General features: G+C 39.9%; 1 protein-coding gene across 4 annotated transcripts in view; it reads left to right on the top strand.

Moving 5' to 3' along the window:
- Positions 1-14267, top strand: part of LOC128689455 (TOX high mobility group box family member 3) — a 474930-nt gene that overhangs the window by 395277 nt on the left and 65386 nt on the right. For all 4 annotated transcript variants that reach the window (XM_053777775.2, XM_070086354.1, XM_053777776.2 and 1 more), the window contains exon 6: positions 5382-5494. In XM_053777775.2, the coding sequence (XP_053633750.1) occupies positions 5382-5494 (113 nt within the window). The remainder of the gene's footprint in view (positions 1-5381; positions 5495-14267) is intronic.

The raw sequence follows: 14267 nt of genomic DNA, 5'->3' as shown, positions 1-14267 counted from the left end.
AACACTCTAACACTGCATTTTTAAACCTACCCCATACCTCTTCGACCCCATTGCCTATGCTCTCATTAGCCTATCTATCCTCCAGTAGCTGTTTATATCTTACCCTAACTGCCTCCTCTTTTAGTTTATAAACCTTCACCTCTCTCTTCCCTGATGCTTCTATTCTCCTTGTATCCCATCTACCTTTTACTCTCAGTGTAGCTACAACTAGAAAGTGATCTGATATATCTGTGGCCCCTCTTTAAGCATGTACATCCTGAAGTCTACTCAACAGTCTTTTATCTACCAATACATAATCCAACAAACTACTGTCATTTCGCCCTACATTATGTCTTGTATACTTATTTATCCTCTTTTTTCTTAAAATATGTATTACCTATAACTAAACCCCTTTCTATACAAAGTTCAATCACAGGGCTCCCATTTTCATTTACATCTGGCACCCCAAACTTACCTACCACACCCTCTCTAAAAGTTTCTCCTACTTTAGCATTCAGGTCCCCTAACACAATTACTCTCTCACTTGGTTCAAAGGCTCCTATACATTCACTTAACATCTCCCAAAATCTCTCTCTCTACATTCCTCTCTTCTCCAGGTGCATACACACTTATTATGACCCACTTTTCGCATCCAACCTTTACTTTAATCCACATAATTCTTGAATTTACACATTCATATTCTCTTTTCTCCTTCCATAACTGATCCTTCAACATTACTGCTACCCCTTCCTTTGCTCTAACTCTCTCAGATACTCCAGATTTAATCCCATTTATTTCCCCCCACCGAAACTCCCCTACCCCCTTCAGCTTTGTTTCGCTTAGGGCCAGGGCATCCAACTTCTTTTCATTCGTAACATCAGCAATCATCTGTTTCTTGTCATCCGCACTACATCTACGCACATTCAAGCATCCCATTATATATATGTAATTATATATATATATATATATATATATATATATATATATATATATATATATATATATATATATATATATATATATATATATATATATATATATATATATATATATATATATATATATATATATAAATTATATATATATTGTATATATATAATTATATATATAAATTATATATATATTGTATATATATAATTATATATATGTCGTGCCGAATATGTAAAACTGGTCAATTAGCAAGAACTCATTTAAAATTAAGTCCTTTCTATAATTTTCTCTTATACGTTTAAAGATATATTTTTTTCATTAATGTTAATGTAAAAAAATTTAATTTTGCAACAAAAGAATCGTAGAAAACTTACCTAACCTTATTATAACAAGAGCAATTTATTTTAGCCTAACCCAACTAAATATATTTTAGATTTGTTTACAATAATTTAATACTAAACAAACACAATGAAATATATTTTTTTCGTTAGGTTCAGAATGATTTTGGCGAAATTATTGCATACACAAATTTTCACTTGTCCTATATGGCAAGATGAGCGTTGCTATTTAAGCCAAGATCGCAAGTTCTGCCTATTCGGCACAACATATATATATATATATATATATATATATATATATATATATATATATATATATATATATATATATATATTGCGGTTGGAAACACTCTTCGCCGTCTCTTTGCCAAAGCAGCAGTAAGAAACATTCGCCTAGAAGCTGCCAGTTTACTCCAGCCACACCAACTGGGCTTTGGGGTCCCTCAAGGCAGTGAAGCTGCAGCTCATGCGGCAAGGGCCTACATCAGGGACCTACCAGAAGACAAGGCCGTAGTCAAACTTGATTTTAGAAATGCCTTTAATATAGTAAAGAGAGATGCTGTCTTGTCAGCTGTTCGGGATCACTTCCCCAGTCTTTTTCCCTTCATTTCAGCCGGCTACAGTAACCCCTCAATTCTTTTGTTTGGAGAACATGAAATTCTCTCATCAGAAGGTGTTCAGCAGGGTGACCCACTAGCTCCACTTCTCTTCTGCTTGGCAGTAAGAGAACTAACTTCCAGCCTACGCAGCGAGCTCAACATCTGGTACCTGGATGATGGCACTCTGGCAGGTACTGATGAGTCCCTGGTAGGGGACCTACAGCTGATGAAAACACACTTGGGACTCATCCTCAATCCCTCCAAGTGTGAAATCATCACAGCGAACCAGGAAATAATCAATGCTGTGTGAAGAATCCTCCCAGAAGTCTCTACTACCACTCCGTCCAACGGTACCCTCCTGGGAGCACCGCTGGGTCACCAGGCCATCGACACAGTCCTCAAGGACAAATTGAATGACCTGATGAGAATGGAGGAGAGAATAAGCAATCTTGATGCCCATGATGCTCTGTATCTCCTCACAAGGTGCCTTACTATTCCAAGACTCACTTACTTCCTGAGGTGTGCACCCTCTTTTGACAACCCAACACTCCACGAATATGACGCACACCTGAGGTCAACCCTTAAGAAGGCACTGAACCTGTCACTAGAGGATCAGCAATGGGATCAGGCAACCCTCCCAGTATGACTGGGAGGTATAGGGGTGCGCAAAGCAACGCATGTTGCTTTACCTGCTTTTCTGTCTTCGTGTTTGGCTTCCAGTGCATTAGTCAAGAAGATAGTGCCCGAACGCTTGAGAGACGTGGTAGGAGCTCAAGACCCCAGGTTTACTGAAGCAGCGATTCGGTGGGACACCCTTACAGACTCCTCCAGTAGACCAGCTCCTCCCAAAGAACACAAACAGTCCCACTGGGACAAACCGATCATGGAAAAAATCGCCAACACAATGCTCTCCAATGCCTCAGGAAAGGACAAAGCTCGTCTCCTGGCAGTGAAGGCACCACACTCAGGAGATTTCCTGTTAGCTGTTCCCAATTCCTCCTTGGGCACTCGACTAGACCCACAGGCCATTCGGATTGGTGTTGCTCTTCGCCTAGTCGCCCCCATCCTCACCGAACATAGGTGTATTTGCGGCAGGGCGACAGCTGATCAATTCGGACTTCATGGTCTCGTGTGTCACACAGCAGAAGGGAAGTATACCAGGCATGAGGAGGTCAATGACATCATAAAGAGAAGCCTCGCCACAGCCCGTTGCCCAGCTCAACGGGAACCCCAAGTGCAGAGGTCTGATGGAAGTCAAAAGCGTCCTGATGGAGCCACTATGCTACCTTGGAAGGATGGAAAGCAGATTGCCTGGGACTACACATGTGTCGCCACATTGGCAGACACCTACTTGCCATACTCCGTAGTGGAAGGGGGTGGAGCTGCCAGCCACAGGGAGACCCAGAAGATCCGCAAATATGAAGACCTTCTCCCTTGCTATAACTTCATCCCAATAGGGTCGGAGACCCTTGGAGCATGGGGCAAGTGTGCTCTAAAGTTCCTAATAGAGCTGGGTGAAAAGCTCATCATAGAAACCAAGGACCACAGGGCGACCAGCTTCCTCTTTCAGAGACTCAGTGTTGCGATCCAGAGAGGAAATGCCTGCAGCATTCTGGGCATGCGGCCCACAGCCGGGGAGCTGGACGAAGTATTCGAGATGTAGCTCTGAGTTACCTATGTTGCTTTACTTTCTATCGTATTTTTGTGAATGTTTTGTCAATGTATTTTGTCTTTAAATAAAATATATATAAAATATAGGGGGTGGTAGGAGAAAATTCTCAAACAGTTTCAGGGAGAACCTTGAGTTTTCTCTGAAGCAAGTTTATTCTTTTCTCTGAGGATGAGGGTCCCTATAACAGTTCTAGAGGTGGTACCTCCCTATATATATATATATATATATATATATATATATATATATATATATATATATATATATATATATATATATATATATATAATAAATAAATTTTTATACGCCTAATGGTGTGTGGTAGTGCTCATCATCGTAATGAGGATTCATTTATAAAGAATCCATCTGGTGTTACCGCCAGAGAACATTTTCATTGTTCGCCCTTGTTGTTAGGTTACATTGCATTTACTTATCCTAGATTAACCTAACATAATTTGAACTACAAAACCTAGTCTAATGAAAAATATCCCAATATGTGATTTCTAAGTGTTCCATCTTCGTAGCCCAGACTGACTGAGGCCAAGTTTCATTGTTGTGTTGTCAACCGCGACCTGCAGGCCTACATAGCCATCACAGCCTGGCTCTGATCTGGTACTTGCCAGAGATAGAGGTTTACTTTCATCTTGAAAACGTCTACCTTTGTTTTGACAATATTTCTGATATCTTCTGGTTCGGAGACTGAAGAATCTGTCCATGGATGTTGATACAATATTCTCCAATTGTGCCTCTGTTACCCCTACTTTTTAGTGAATTTATTCAATCCACCCTCCCGCATCTCTCTGGTAAATTGTTATTGTGGTGTACACATTTAAAAACTGGCCCTCGTGGAACTTCCATGACAAATAAGACGAAACATTTCGTCTGCGTAGCAGACTTCATCAGTATACTAAATAATTTCATTCGTTCCCAGTAGTTTAGATGATTTACTTATACAGTAAACGATCTCTGTACCTTTTCCAGCTAATATATCTCTCCTTCCTTGAAAGATACTGTGAGCATGCAACAATATTCGAGACGGGAGAGCAGCCTAATTTGAATAATATCCTCAATGGTGTGGATTCTCTTTATCGACCCTGTCATTTTTTTTTCTGGCCTTTGCTTTATTTGCTTATTAGTGTTCGTTAAACGATACGTCATATGACATTATTACTCCTACATCTTTTCCATGTTCTTTTCGTTCTGTGAGATAGTCTGCCAGCTCTTTGTATCCGTTTTTCTTTTTGAGTTCGTAAATTCTTTCCTGTCAAAGCAGCCGTAACCGTTGTATATGTTATTTCCTTTGCTCAATGGACCACCTTGTTGATGTTCGTTTGTAATTTAAAATAACTTATCTCAATTAGCGGAACTAGGATGTTATGTCAGAACAGCTGTATAACAGGTGAAACGTCTATTAGGTGGTGTATACGAATATCATTTTGTGTATACAGGTTATACACATTGATGGATGTATATACAGTATATGCCTTAAAATCCTATTCTTGGATTAAATTCTTGTTTACAAGCGGATTGCTGTCTTATAGAAACACGACAGTAGAAAAGCTTTAAACCTAAAAACCCAACATCCTGTATTTTCTCTGAAGTCTCAGTGTCTTAATTCTGCACAGAAGACCAGCCTCAAAGAGTAGACCTCGGAACAATAGGCACTAGTTAAAGTCTCCATGACGGCAGAGGAAGGCGTTGTGGACGTGAACCATATTGTCTCAGTCTGAATTTACTTCTAATTTTTTATGACGTTAATTAAACTTCTTCCAAGTTTGTATTAGCAAAAGCTAATGTTAGAAGTTATCGAGAGTATTGACATTTAATTAAATGTTATGTTTATTAATTATTGTATGTTGTTGACAGATGGGTCGGGGTAAGAGGCCGTCATCAGAGAGTGTAGAAGGCCCAGCCAGAGGAAAGAAACCCAAGGTTTCCAAGAAGAGCAAGAAGAAGAAGGATCCCAATGAGCCTAACAAGTGAGTACTTCATATGATGCATTTGTTATTTTAGATGTTAAATATTTTTTATAGTCCAAGATTAAAGCAAGTTTCCAGCAGTTATTAGGAATACTGCTGAAAGGAAGACTAGATTTCAAGATTTCAAGAAGCCGCCGGATAACATCCTGTTGCGTGGGACTGCGGACTGTTAGCACTAACAGCCTGGTGGTCATCAAGAAGTTTTGTTTCAGGTTGGGCTGCGAGAAAAGAAAAACCCTCGAAACTGGTCACAAGTACATGTAGCTGCTACACTGAGCTGTTTATTTCTCCGCTAAGTTTAGCGCTTTCTTTGATTAAAATAATTTCTGTTAAAATGTCGCAAGATATCACCATGCCCAGCACGGAGGATTGTGTGTGTGTGTGTGTGTGTGTGTGTGTGTGTGTGTGTGTGTGTGTGTGTGTACTCACCTAATTGTGGTTGCAGGGGTCGAGACTCGGCTCCTGACCCCGCCTCTTCACTGTGTGTGTGTGTGTGTGTGTGTGTGTGTGTGTGTGTGTGTGTGTGTGTGTGTGTGTGTGTGTGTGTGTGTGTGTGTTTTCTCCCAACAACCTGAGGCCTGACCAGTTACTTGCCTTAATCGTCTGATAAACCAGGCTGTTGCTGCCCGCAGGCTTACGTATCCTTCTCAGATATAATTTAAGATATAAATACATCGACTGCTCTGGTTATACGATCTACCTACAATGGTTACTAGGAAAAATTCGTGTGATGAGGCGATGGGTAGAATAAAATTCACTCATTACTTTATAACACTGATTGTGAAGGTTCAGCATCCCTGTCAGACCTTCAAAGAGTATTTGATATGGCAGATTCCTCCTTATGGAAATTAAAAGCTAGAAAAATCAAACAATTTTATTAATATGTAGAACTGGTATAGAATATAGCATTTAAACAATTAATCCTACCTGAAGCAAAGAATGAAAAATGAAATGTATGTATATATACATGTACTTGAGGTAAAGATATCCACCTCCCGTGGCTTGTCTTGCATAGTCTGCGATTGTTTGAATATATAATTCGTGACTCAAAGCTAATATGTGGACAATAATTGATATAAATGTACCGATGTTCTGGGAACGTAGCTCTGACTCTTGGTTTGGGACACTGGGTTTGGGACACTGAGCCGTTGTTGATGAGGGGGGGGGGGTCACAGGTGGACGTGACTGTTGTAACACTTGAAGAAGAGACACTCCAACACGAGTGGCAGCCACTTTAAGTGGCAAGTGGTTCACAATTCAGGAAGAAGGATGATAAGGAAGGTTAATAGAGAATATGTAAAGGTAGGAAATCGATTCTCTGTTCTCCAGGACGAGTGTACTTCAGTGGTTAGTGAGATTAAAGGTACCACTGACTCCCCTGCTTATCAAGGTAAGACACGGAGTCTGTTTGGCTACAGTTTCTCGAGGGTCTTGAAAAGTTAATTTTGGGTGTGATTTATAGGCAAATGTAATACCTATTTACAAGGCAGGTGACAGGTCCTTAGCTAAGAACTATAGACCAGTAAGCCTTACCTCCATAGTGGGAAAATTTATGGAATCAATAATTGCCGAGGCAATTCATAGTCATCTTGAAAGGCATGAATTGATTAATGAATCTCAACATTGTTTTACAAAGGGGCGTTCCTGTCTTACGAATTTACTAGGAGGTAGATCGTGGTATTGAATATATTGTGTATATGGACTTCAGTAAGGCTTTCGATAGAGTTCCACATCAGAGGCTATCGAGGAAACTTAAGGCACACGGAATAGGAGGAGAAATTTTTTCCTGGATAGAGGCATGGTTGACAAATAGGCAGCAGAGAGTTTGCATAAATGGGGAGAAATCAGAATGGGGACACGTCACAAGCGGTGTTCCACAGGTGTCAGTGTTGGGCCCGTTGTTGTTCACAATTTACATAAACGGCATAGATGAGGGAATAATTAGCGACATAAGCAAATTTGCTGATGACACCAAAATAGGCCGTCCAATTCATTCTAATGAGGACATTAGAGCACTCCAGAAAGATTTGAATAGACTGATGCTGTTGTCGGAGAAGTGGCAGATGCAGTTTAATATAGACAAATGCAAAGTTCTAAATGTTGGAAAGGATAATAACCATGCCACATATAAACTAAATAATGTAACTCTTAATATTACTGATTGCAATAAGGATTTAGGAGTTCTGGTTAGCAGTAATCTAAAACCAAGACAACAGTGCATAAGTGTTCACAATAAAGCTAACAGAATCCTTGGCTTCATATCAAGAAGCATAAATAATAGAAATCCTAAAGTTGTTCTTCAACTCTATATATCTTTGATTAGGACTCATTTGGATTATGTTGCGCAGTTCTGGTCACTGTATTACAGAATGGATATAAATGCTCTGGAAAACGTACAGAGGAGGATGACAAAGTTGATCCCATTTATCAGAAATCTTCCCTATGAGGATAGACTGAGGACCCTGAATCTGCACTCTCTAGAAAGGTGTAGAATTAGGGGGGATATGATTGAGGTGTATAAATGGAAAACAGGAATGAATAAAGGGGATGTAAATAGTGTGCTAAAAATATCTAGCCTAGACAGGACTCGCAGCAATGGTTTTAAGCTGGAAAAGTTCAGATTCAGGAATGATATAGGAAAGCACTGGTTTGGTAATAAGAGTTGTGGATGAGTGGAACAAACTCCCGAGTACCGTCATAGAAGCTAAGACGTTGTGTAGTTTTAGAAATAGGTTAAATACATGAGTGGGTGTGGGTGGGTGGGCGTGAGTTGGACCTGACTAGCTGGTGCTACTGGGTCAGATGCCGTGCTCCTTCCTTAAGTGGAGGTGACCTGACTGGGTGGGCCATTGGTCTAAGCTGCCTCACATGGGCCAGAAGGCCTGCTGCAGTGTTCCTGAAGAATCGAGATACTGGGATCCTCTGAAAATCACAAGCAGTAGAGTCGCCAGTCGTGAACCACCATGAAACTTGGGTGGGGTGATAACTGGAGAATGGCTGTAGGATGGTGTATAGTTGCCTGTCAGCTATGAGTGGAAGGGGACCAGTTTAGGTACACATGCCAGATTAATTTTCAGATCTGGGAAAGATCTAAGCTGCCCTTCTTATCTCGCCGATGTAAGATGACCCGAGTAGACAGTCCACGCTAAAATAAAGAAAAAAAGGTTACAAACCACTCGAGAAATCACATGATAGGCATACTGTCTTCAAAAGAAATGGGGAGACTAAAAATGATTAAGTTACACTACGGAAGTCCAATCAGGTCACGTTGAAATAAATAAAAACCTAAACGGGAGTGAAGATCTTATTTACCAAATCAACCAAAACACATTAAACACGAGTGGATTGAATACTTAGACTTGATGGGAGCCGAAAGTCAAGTGACTGTCAACTGGTGGGAGGGACACCCGTCATCTCCCACCGGGTGTAGGAGGGGGGGGGAGCAGTAACGATGCACACACCTAACAACAAGCATACTACCCAACAAACTACACCCAACATTCATACTTCCACTCCTATCTAATGAATTTTTCCCTCACACTGATTTATAAGAGACAATTAATGACAAACATTTTCCTGGTAATATTCCTTGCCGGTTGCTGAAGATATTTATATCGCTTTAATTAATACATGTCAAAAAAGAACCGTTTAGACTTAAAGAATGTAAAGTTTGTCAATTTCTCTCACTCAGGACACTTGTTATGTGATTATGGCTGTAGCCGGAAGCTTCCCCTTGTCCATATATTTATTGTACAATAGCTACAGGAAAGAAACTTTGTACTGACGTCCACGACGTTCTCCAGCGCTGTGAAAACTTACATATCAGTGGAATAGTCTTTGTATAGGTTTAAATGTTCGTTTTGCAAGACACCAAACGTACTTTAAAATTATTATGAAATGTATTTAGTAAAAACAGTGTTCTCCTACCAGCATTCTAAGCTTCATACGTCCTCAGAAAGTGTAATTTAGACCAGTGTTTCTAAGTACTGGGTAAATATTCTGTGGAGTGGAGAGGCTGATGTTAACGTTACCAGGCTCAGCAAAACTCGCTATACTGTTTTGTATTAGTTGTCTGCCGATTCTTCTTTCCACTGCTATCCTTGATGAAGGTTATATTTCATATTTCTTAGGCATTCCAAGTGTACAGAGCAAGTGTTTGACAGTGTTACTCTGGGTGACTTAGTGTGTTTGACGTCAGGTTGTGCCTAGGCTCGTGTTTCTCTTCCGTCATTGTTTCAACTTTCTTTGTGAACTGTAAGACAAGTACTTAAAAGTTTCGTTCAGCCAGACAGTTTTTGTAGCTTTTAACGAAATAATGAAATTTCACATGAGAGGAGAAATACTAATTTTGCTTATCAGTATAAAGACAAATGTACGCGACTTATTACCCTCGCCGAATACTGTAATTGTTTTATTAAATTTAATTGGGTTGCGTTTAATCGCTGGCTACTGTGTATGTACATGTCCACTCAACGGTAGAATGTCAAATATTTACACTGTCCATTATCACCCTCTTACAGGGGGAAACTGTATTTTTGGTACCAATATGTTAAACAAATTACTGCATTGCGAGTCCTGGTGGCCAAGCCTTCCTAAACATGACTTTCAGAGTTTATCAATGTTGATCAAACATGAATCGAGAGCCAGAGGAACAGTAGATGTTGCCACAAGGCAATCTGCTGGTCGTAAATCTCATACATATGCAAGTTGTGCTTTAACTGGCCAATTTCAATTAACCGACCAATTATTCGGCAAAATAGGGCCAAGTCTAAAGTTTATTACCTCCGTTAAATGGATCATCTCCACATGAAAGCAGCAATATACATATCATTTAAAGATAGATGGGCAGTAAAGTCACAAATAGTCTTGCATGTAACCTTCCTCGATAAACGGTGTTGTAGCTCGCCTTAAGGTTGAGATTGGCGTGATGGGGCTGTGGTTGGCTAAGCCGGCGAGGCTGGCCACAACGTACCCGCGGGACCCACCTATGTTCAATGGTAAACGCATATCAACAAGAGCACAGTATACGAGCTGTCTTTGCAAGTAAGTGAGAGGGTTCTGTTGGCCATTAGCCTTCCCTGTTTGTAATATTACTGGCAATGGCATAGTAGGTTATGTTATTAAGAGGAAATGTAACCTTGTCTACACTCAGGCAGCAGAGAGAGGGCAAGACTTATGGAGTGTGTTTTAGCTGTAAAGATTGTTGAGTGTATGTGATTCACCTGTACACTAGTGTAAGAAAAATACTTTAATTCATAAAAACATAATTTGAGCTGTGTATAAAGACACCTGGGCAGTTTTCTGTGTATATACACATACATGCAGTTTTCTGTTTATATGCACACATGCAGTTTTCTCTGTATATACACTGACTACCAATTATCGGTATATATATATATATATATATTGAAAAACAACCACTCTGAAAGAATAGAGAAATTCCAAGCGCTTTCGTGACTACTCACATTATCAAGGAACTATGATAAGGTGAGTAGTCACGAAAGCGCTTGGAATTTCTCTATTCTTTCAGAGTGGTTGTTTTGCATATTCTGAAATCACCTGTTTACTGTGATCTTATTGCATATATATATATATATATATATATATATATATATATATATATATATATATATATATATATATATATATATATATATATTATAACTATAGACACATGCAGTTTTGTGTATATACACAGACATAGGTGCAGTTTTGTGTATATACACAGACATAGGTGCAGTTGTGTGTATATACACAAATAAGTGCAGCTTTCTGTGAAAACAGCCTCGACTCATGGACGAGCCAGATATGGGCAATCACGCCCATATACGATTTGTTGATGCTCGTTCCTTCAAACTGGGTACATCCATGTTGGTGAGAGGCTCTTGTTCCAGGAAATTGAGGCTACCCTCTCCCCGTTCTTTTGATCAAGCCTGTTTACCCTCATTATCCAGGCACTCTATGGCCCCTGTGGGTTCGGCTCTTCCTCACGGATATAATTATGTACTAAAATATCATCTTTAAAATTTAATTATCAAATTAGCAAAGTTTTCCTGTAATGAGCTGTGTTGCAAACAATGTGCCGTTACTGCAACAGATATATTATTAATCCATTCTTCGTAAAATGTAACAAAATGTATTCACAATGAAGATTAATCTCGATGAAAAGAATCATAATAAAATATAATATCAAAGTATGATCTTGAAGTATAATCACAAAATATAATGGTCATATTATCACAAAAAATATGTATAATCATTATATATGAAAATATATGAGCGTTATATATATGATTATATCAAAATGTGATCACTAAATATAATCCTTATATATGAAAACAAGATACAATCCTAGTTGGCTAGTGATTGTTAGTCTTAAGACGTTGTTCAACAGTGACGTATAATGACGTAGTTGACGTTGCTCACGTTATTACAGCTTCATTCACTTATTTTTTCTATTATCAGTATAATTAAAAACGCGATGAGCGTAACTTTACGCAAGAATAGTAAGTCATTAATCACGCCGGCAATTAACTCATTAAAAGCAAAACGTGAGAAATACGTGTCATTAATAGATTGCTATTAATGTTAGGATGTCGGCGAATTTTCTGAGAGTAGCTATTTTTTTGAGGCGTTTTGCTAAGATGGCGGCGGCCTTCCCGGGCAGCGAGCGGCCGATACAGTTGTTGTATCCATCCCCTTGTCCATCTATCCACCTCCATCTTCCCCTCCATCTCCTTCCAGCCTACTTCCCTAAACCTCATTCTTTCGTCCATCTTCCTTCTACCTTGTTCCTTCCTCTTTTCGTTCACCCCATTCCTTCCACCCAGGTCCTCCTTTACCTCACCACCTCTACCTATCTCCACTCCCATCCTCCTTCACCCCTTTCTCCTCCTTCCGCGCGCCCTCTCACCCCTCCTTCCCGCCCTCTTACCCTGCTCTATCAACATTTTATATTGCAGGAAAGCTGGCCAACAAACGTGATTATATGGATCAAAAGCATGCATAATACGGGAAGAAGGTTGCCGCCCGATCCTATCTCGCCAGGCTTGATAGGGATCGTCTCCGCCTGCCAGCCTCGGGGGGCGGGGGAGGGGACTGGGGGTTGAGGGCACCTTGTCATCTTCAATAATTATATTGATGAGTAATCATTGATGATTAAGTCATAATTATGAAGGAGGAATCACAAAACTATCTCGAGGGGCGTTGCTTGTCAAGTGTTTACTTGGGCGACTTCATACACAATCTGCACATGGGAGAGAGAAGCTTATAACGACGTTTTGGCCCGATTTGGACCATTTACAAGCCACGAATTCAGTCACCATGAGGTGTAATAAGAGGAGGTACTTTTTAATGAGTTACATAGTCTTAGGGGATATTAGAGGTCTCTTGCAAAGAACAGAAGTTCTGTATTAGCGGGTTACGTAGAACTTGAAAGCAACAGGGGTTATGTACTTCATGGGTCAACAGTCGTCCGGGGAATAAAGCCATCTTGAGGGGGGGGGATACGTGCTACTTGTAGACGAGTTACTGGCTTGGGCTTAAACAAGCCTTATTATTGTGAGTCTTTCGAGAGGAACACTAATATGAAAAAATAATTGATGATAGATGAAATAGGCTGACTCTTCGGAGGGAGAATTGCATATTAGAGTTTAATAATGCTGTCAACTAGCTGTGGGGGCTGTATGGGCCGCGAGGCCTGGTCACAGACCGGGCCTCGGGGGCGTTGACCCCCGTAACCCTCTCCAGGTAAGGACCATTGAAAGTGGTGCAATGACATTTCACAGGAGACTAGGTGGCGGCACATGGAATAGAGAGAGAAATTATCTCATCGGCCGAGGCATGGCTGACCGATAAGTGTTTTGCATTGGTAGAAATCGGAATGAGGACGTGTTACGAGTGGTGTGCCACAGGGTTCATTGTTGGGACCCTCGATGTTCATAATCAACAGAAGTAACATTGATGAGGCAGTAAATTGCTCCATAAGTCCTCTGAAGAGGACACTAGAAAGCTGCACGATGACTGGAAAAGTTGATGCTGTGGTCTGAGAAGTGGCAGATATAGTTCAATGCAACCAAATATAAAGTTCTAGTCCTAGGAAAAGGAAATAACTCATTTATAAGCTAAACACTGTAGATCATCTTCAAAGTGAATGTGAAAAAATCTATGGGTTATGGCTGGTAGAAATTTCAAGCCAAGACAACAATTTATAAGCTAAACACTGTAGATCATCTTCAAAGTGAATGTGAAAAAATCTATGGGTTATGGCTGGTAGAAATTTCAAGCCAAGACAACAGACAACAGTGTGTAAGTGTTCGCAAGAAAGCTAATGGAATTCTTTACTTCATATTAAGTATATATAAAAGAAATCCTAAGGTTATACTTTAAAAATTATAATAAAATCTTTGGTTAGACCTTATTTAGATTATGATGATCATTTCTGGTCTCCTTATTACAAGATGAACATTTATTCGCTCGAAGCTATACAGAGAAAGATGACGATGATGATTCCATGTATTGAAAGCTTTTCCTACAAAAAATAGGCTGAAAGTACTGAATTTGCACTCTTTGGAAAGGCGTAGAATTAGGGATATGGTTGAAGGAATGAGGGGATATTCATAACTTGTTGAAAATGTCTAACCAGTCTAGACAGGAATTGCAACGTTGGATTAAATTTGGAGAAATTTAGACTTAACAAGGATATTGGGAAGTGCTGGTTTGACAGTAAAGTTGTAGATAACTGGAACAAACTCCCAGGTAGCACCATTGAGGC

Source organism: Cherax quadricarinatus, chromosome 18 (assembly GCF_038502225.1).
Source record: "Cherax quadricarinatus isolate ZL_2023a chromosome 18, ASM3850222v1, whole genome shotgun sequence".
NCBI classification, from domain to species: domain Eukaryota; kingdom Metazoa; phylum Arthropoda; class Malacostraca; order Decapoda; family Parastacidae; genus Cherax; species Cherax quadricarinatus.
This window is presented reverse-complemented; position numbering and strand designations above follow the sequence as displayed.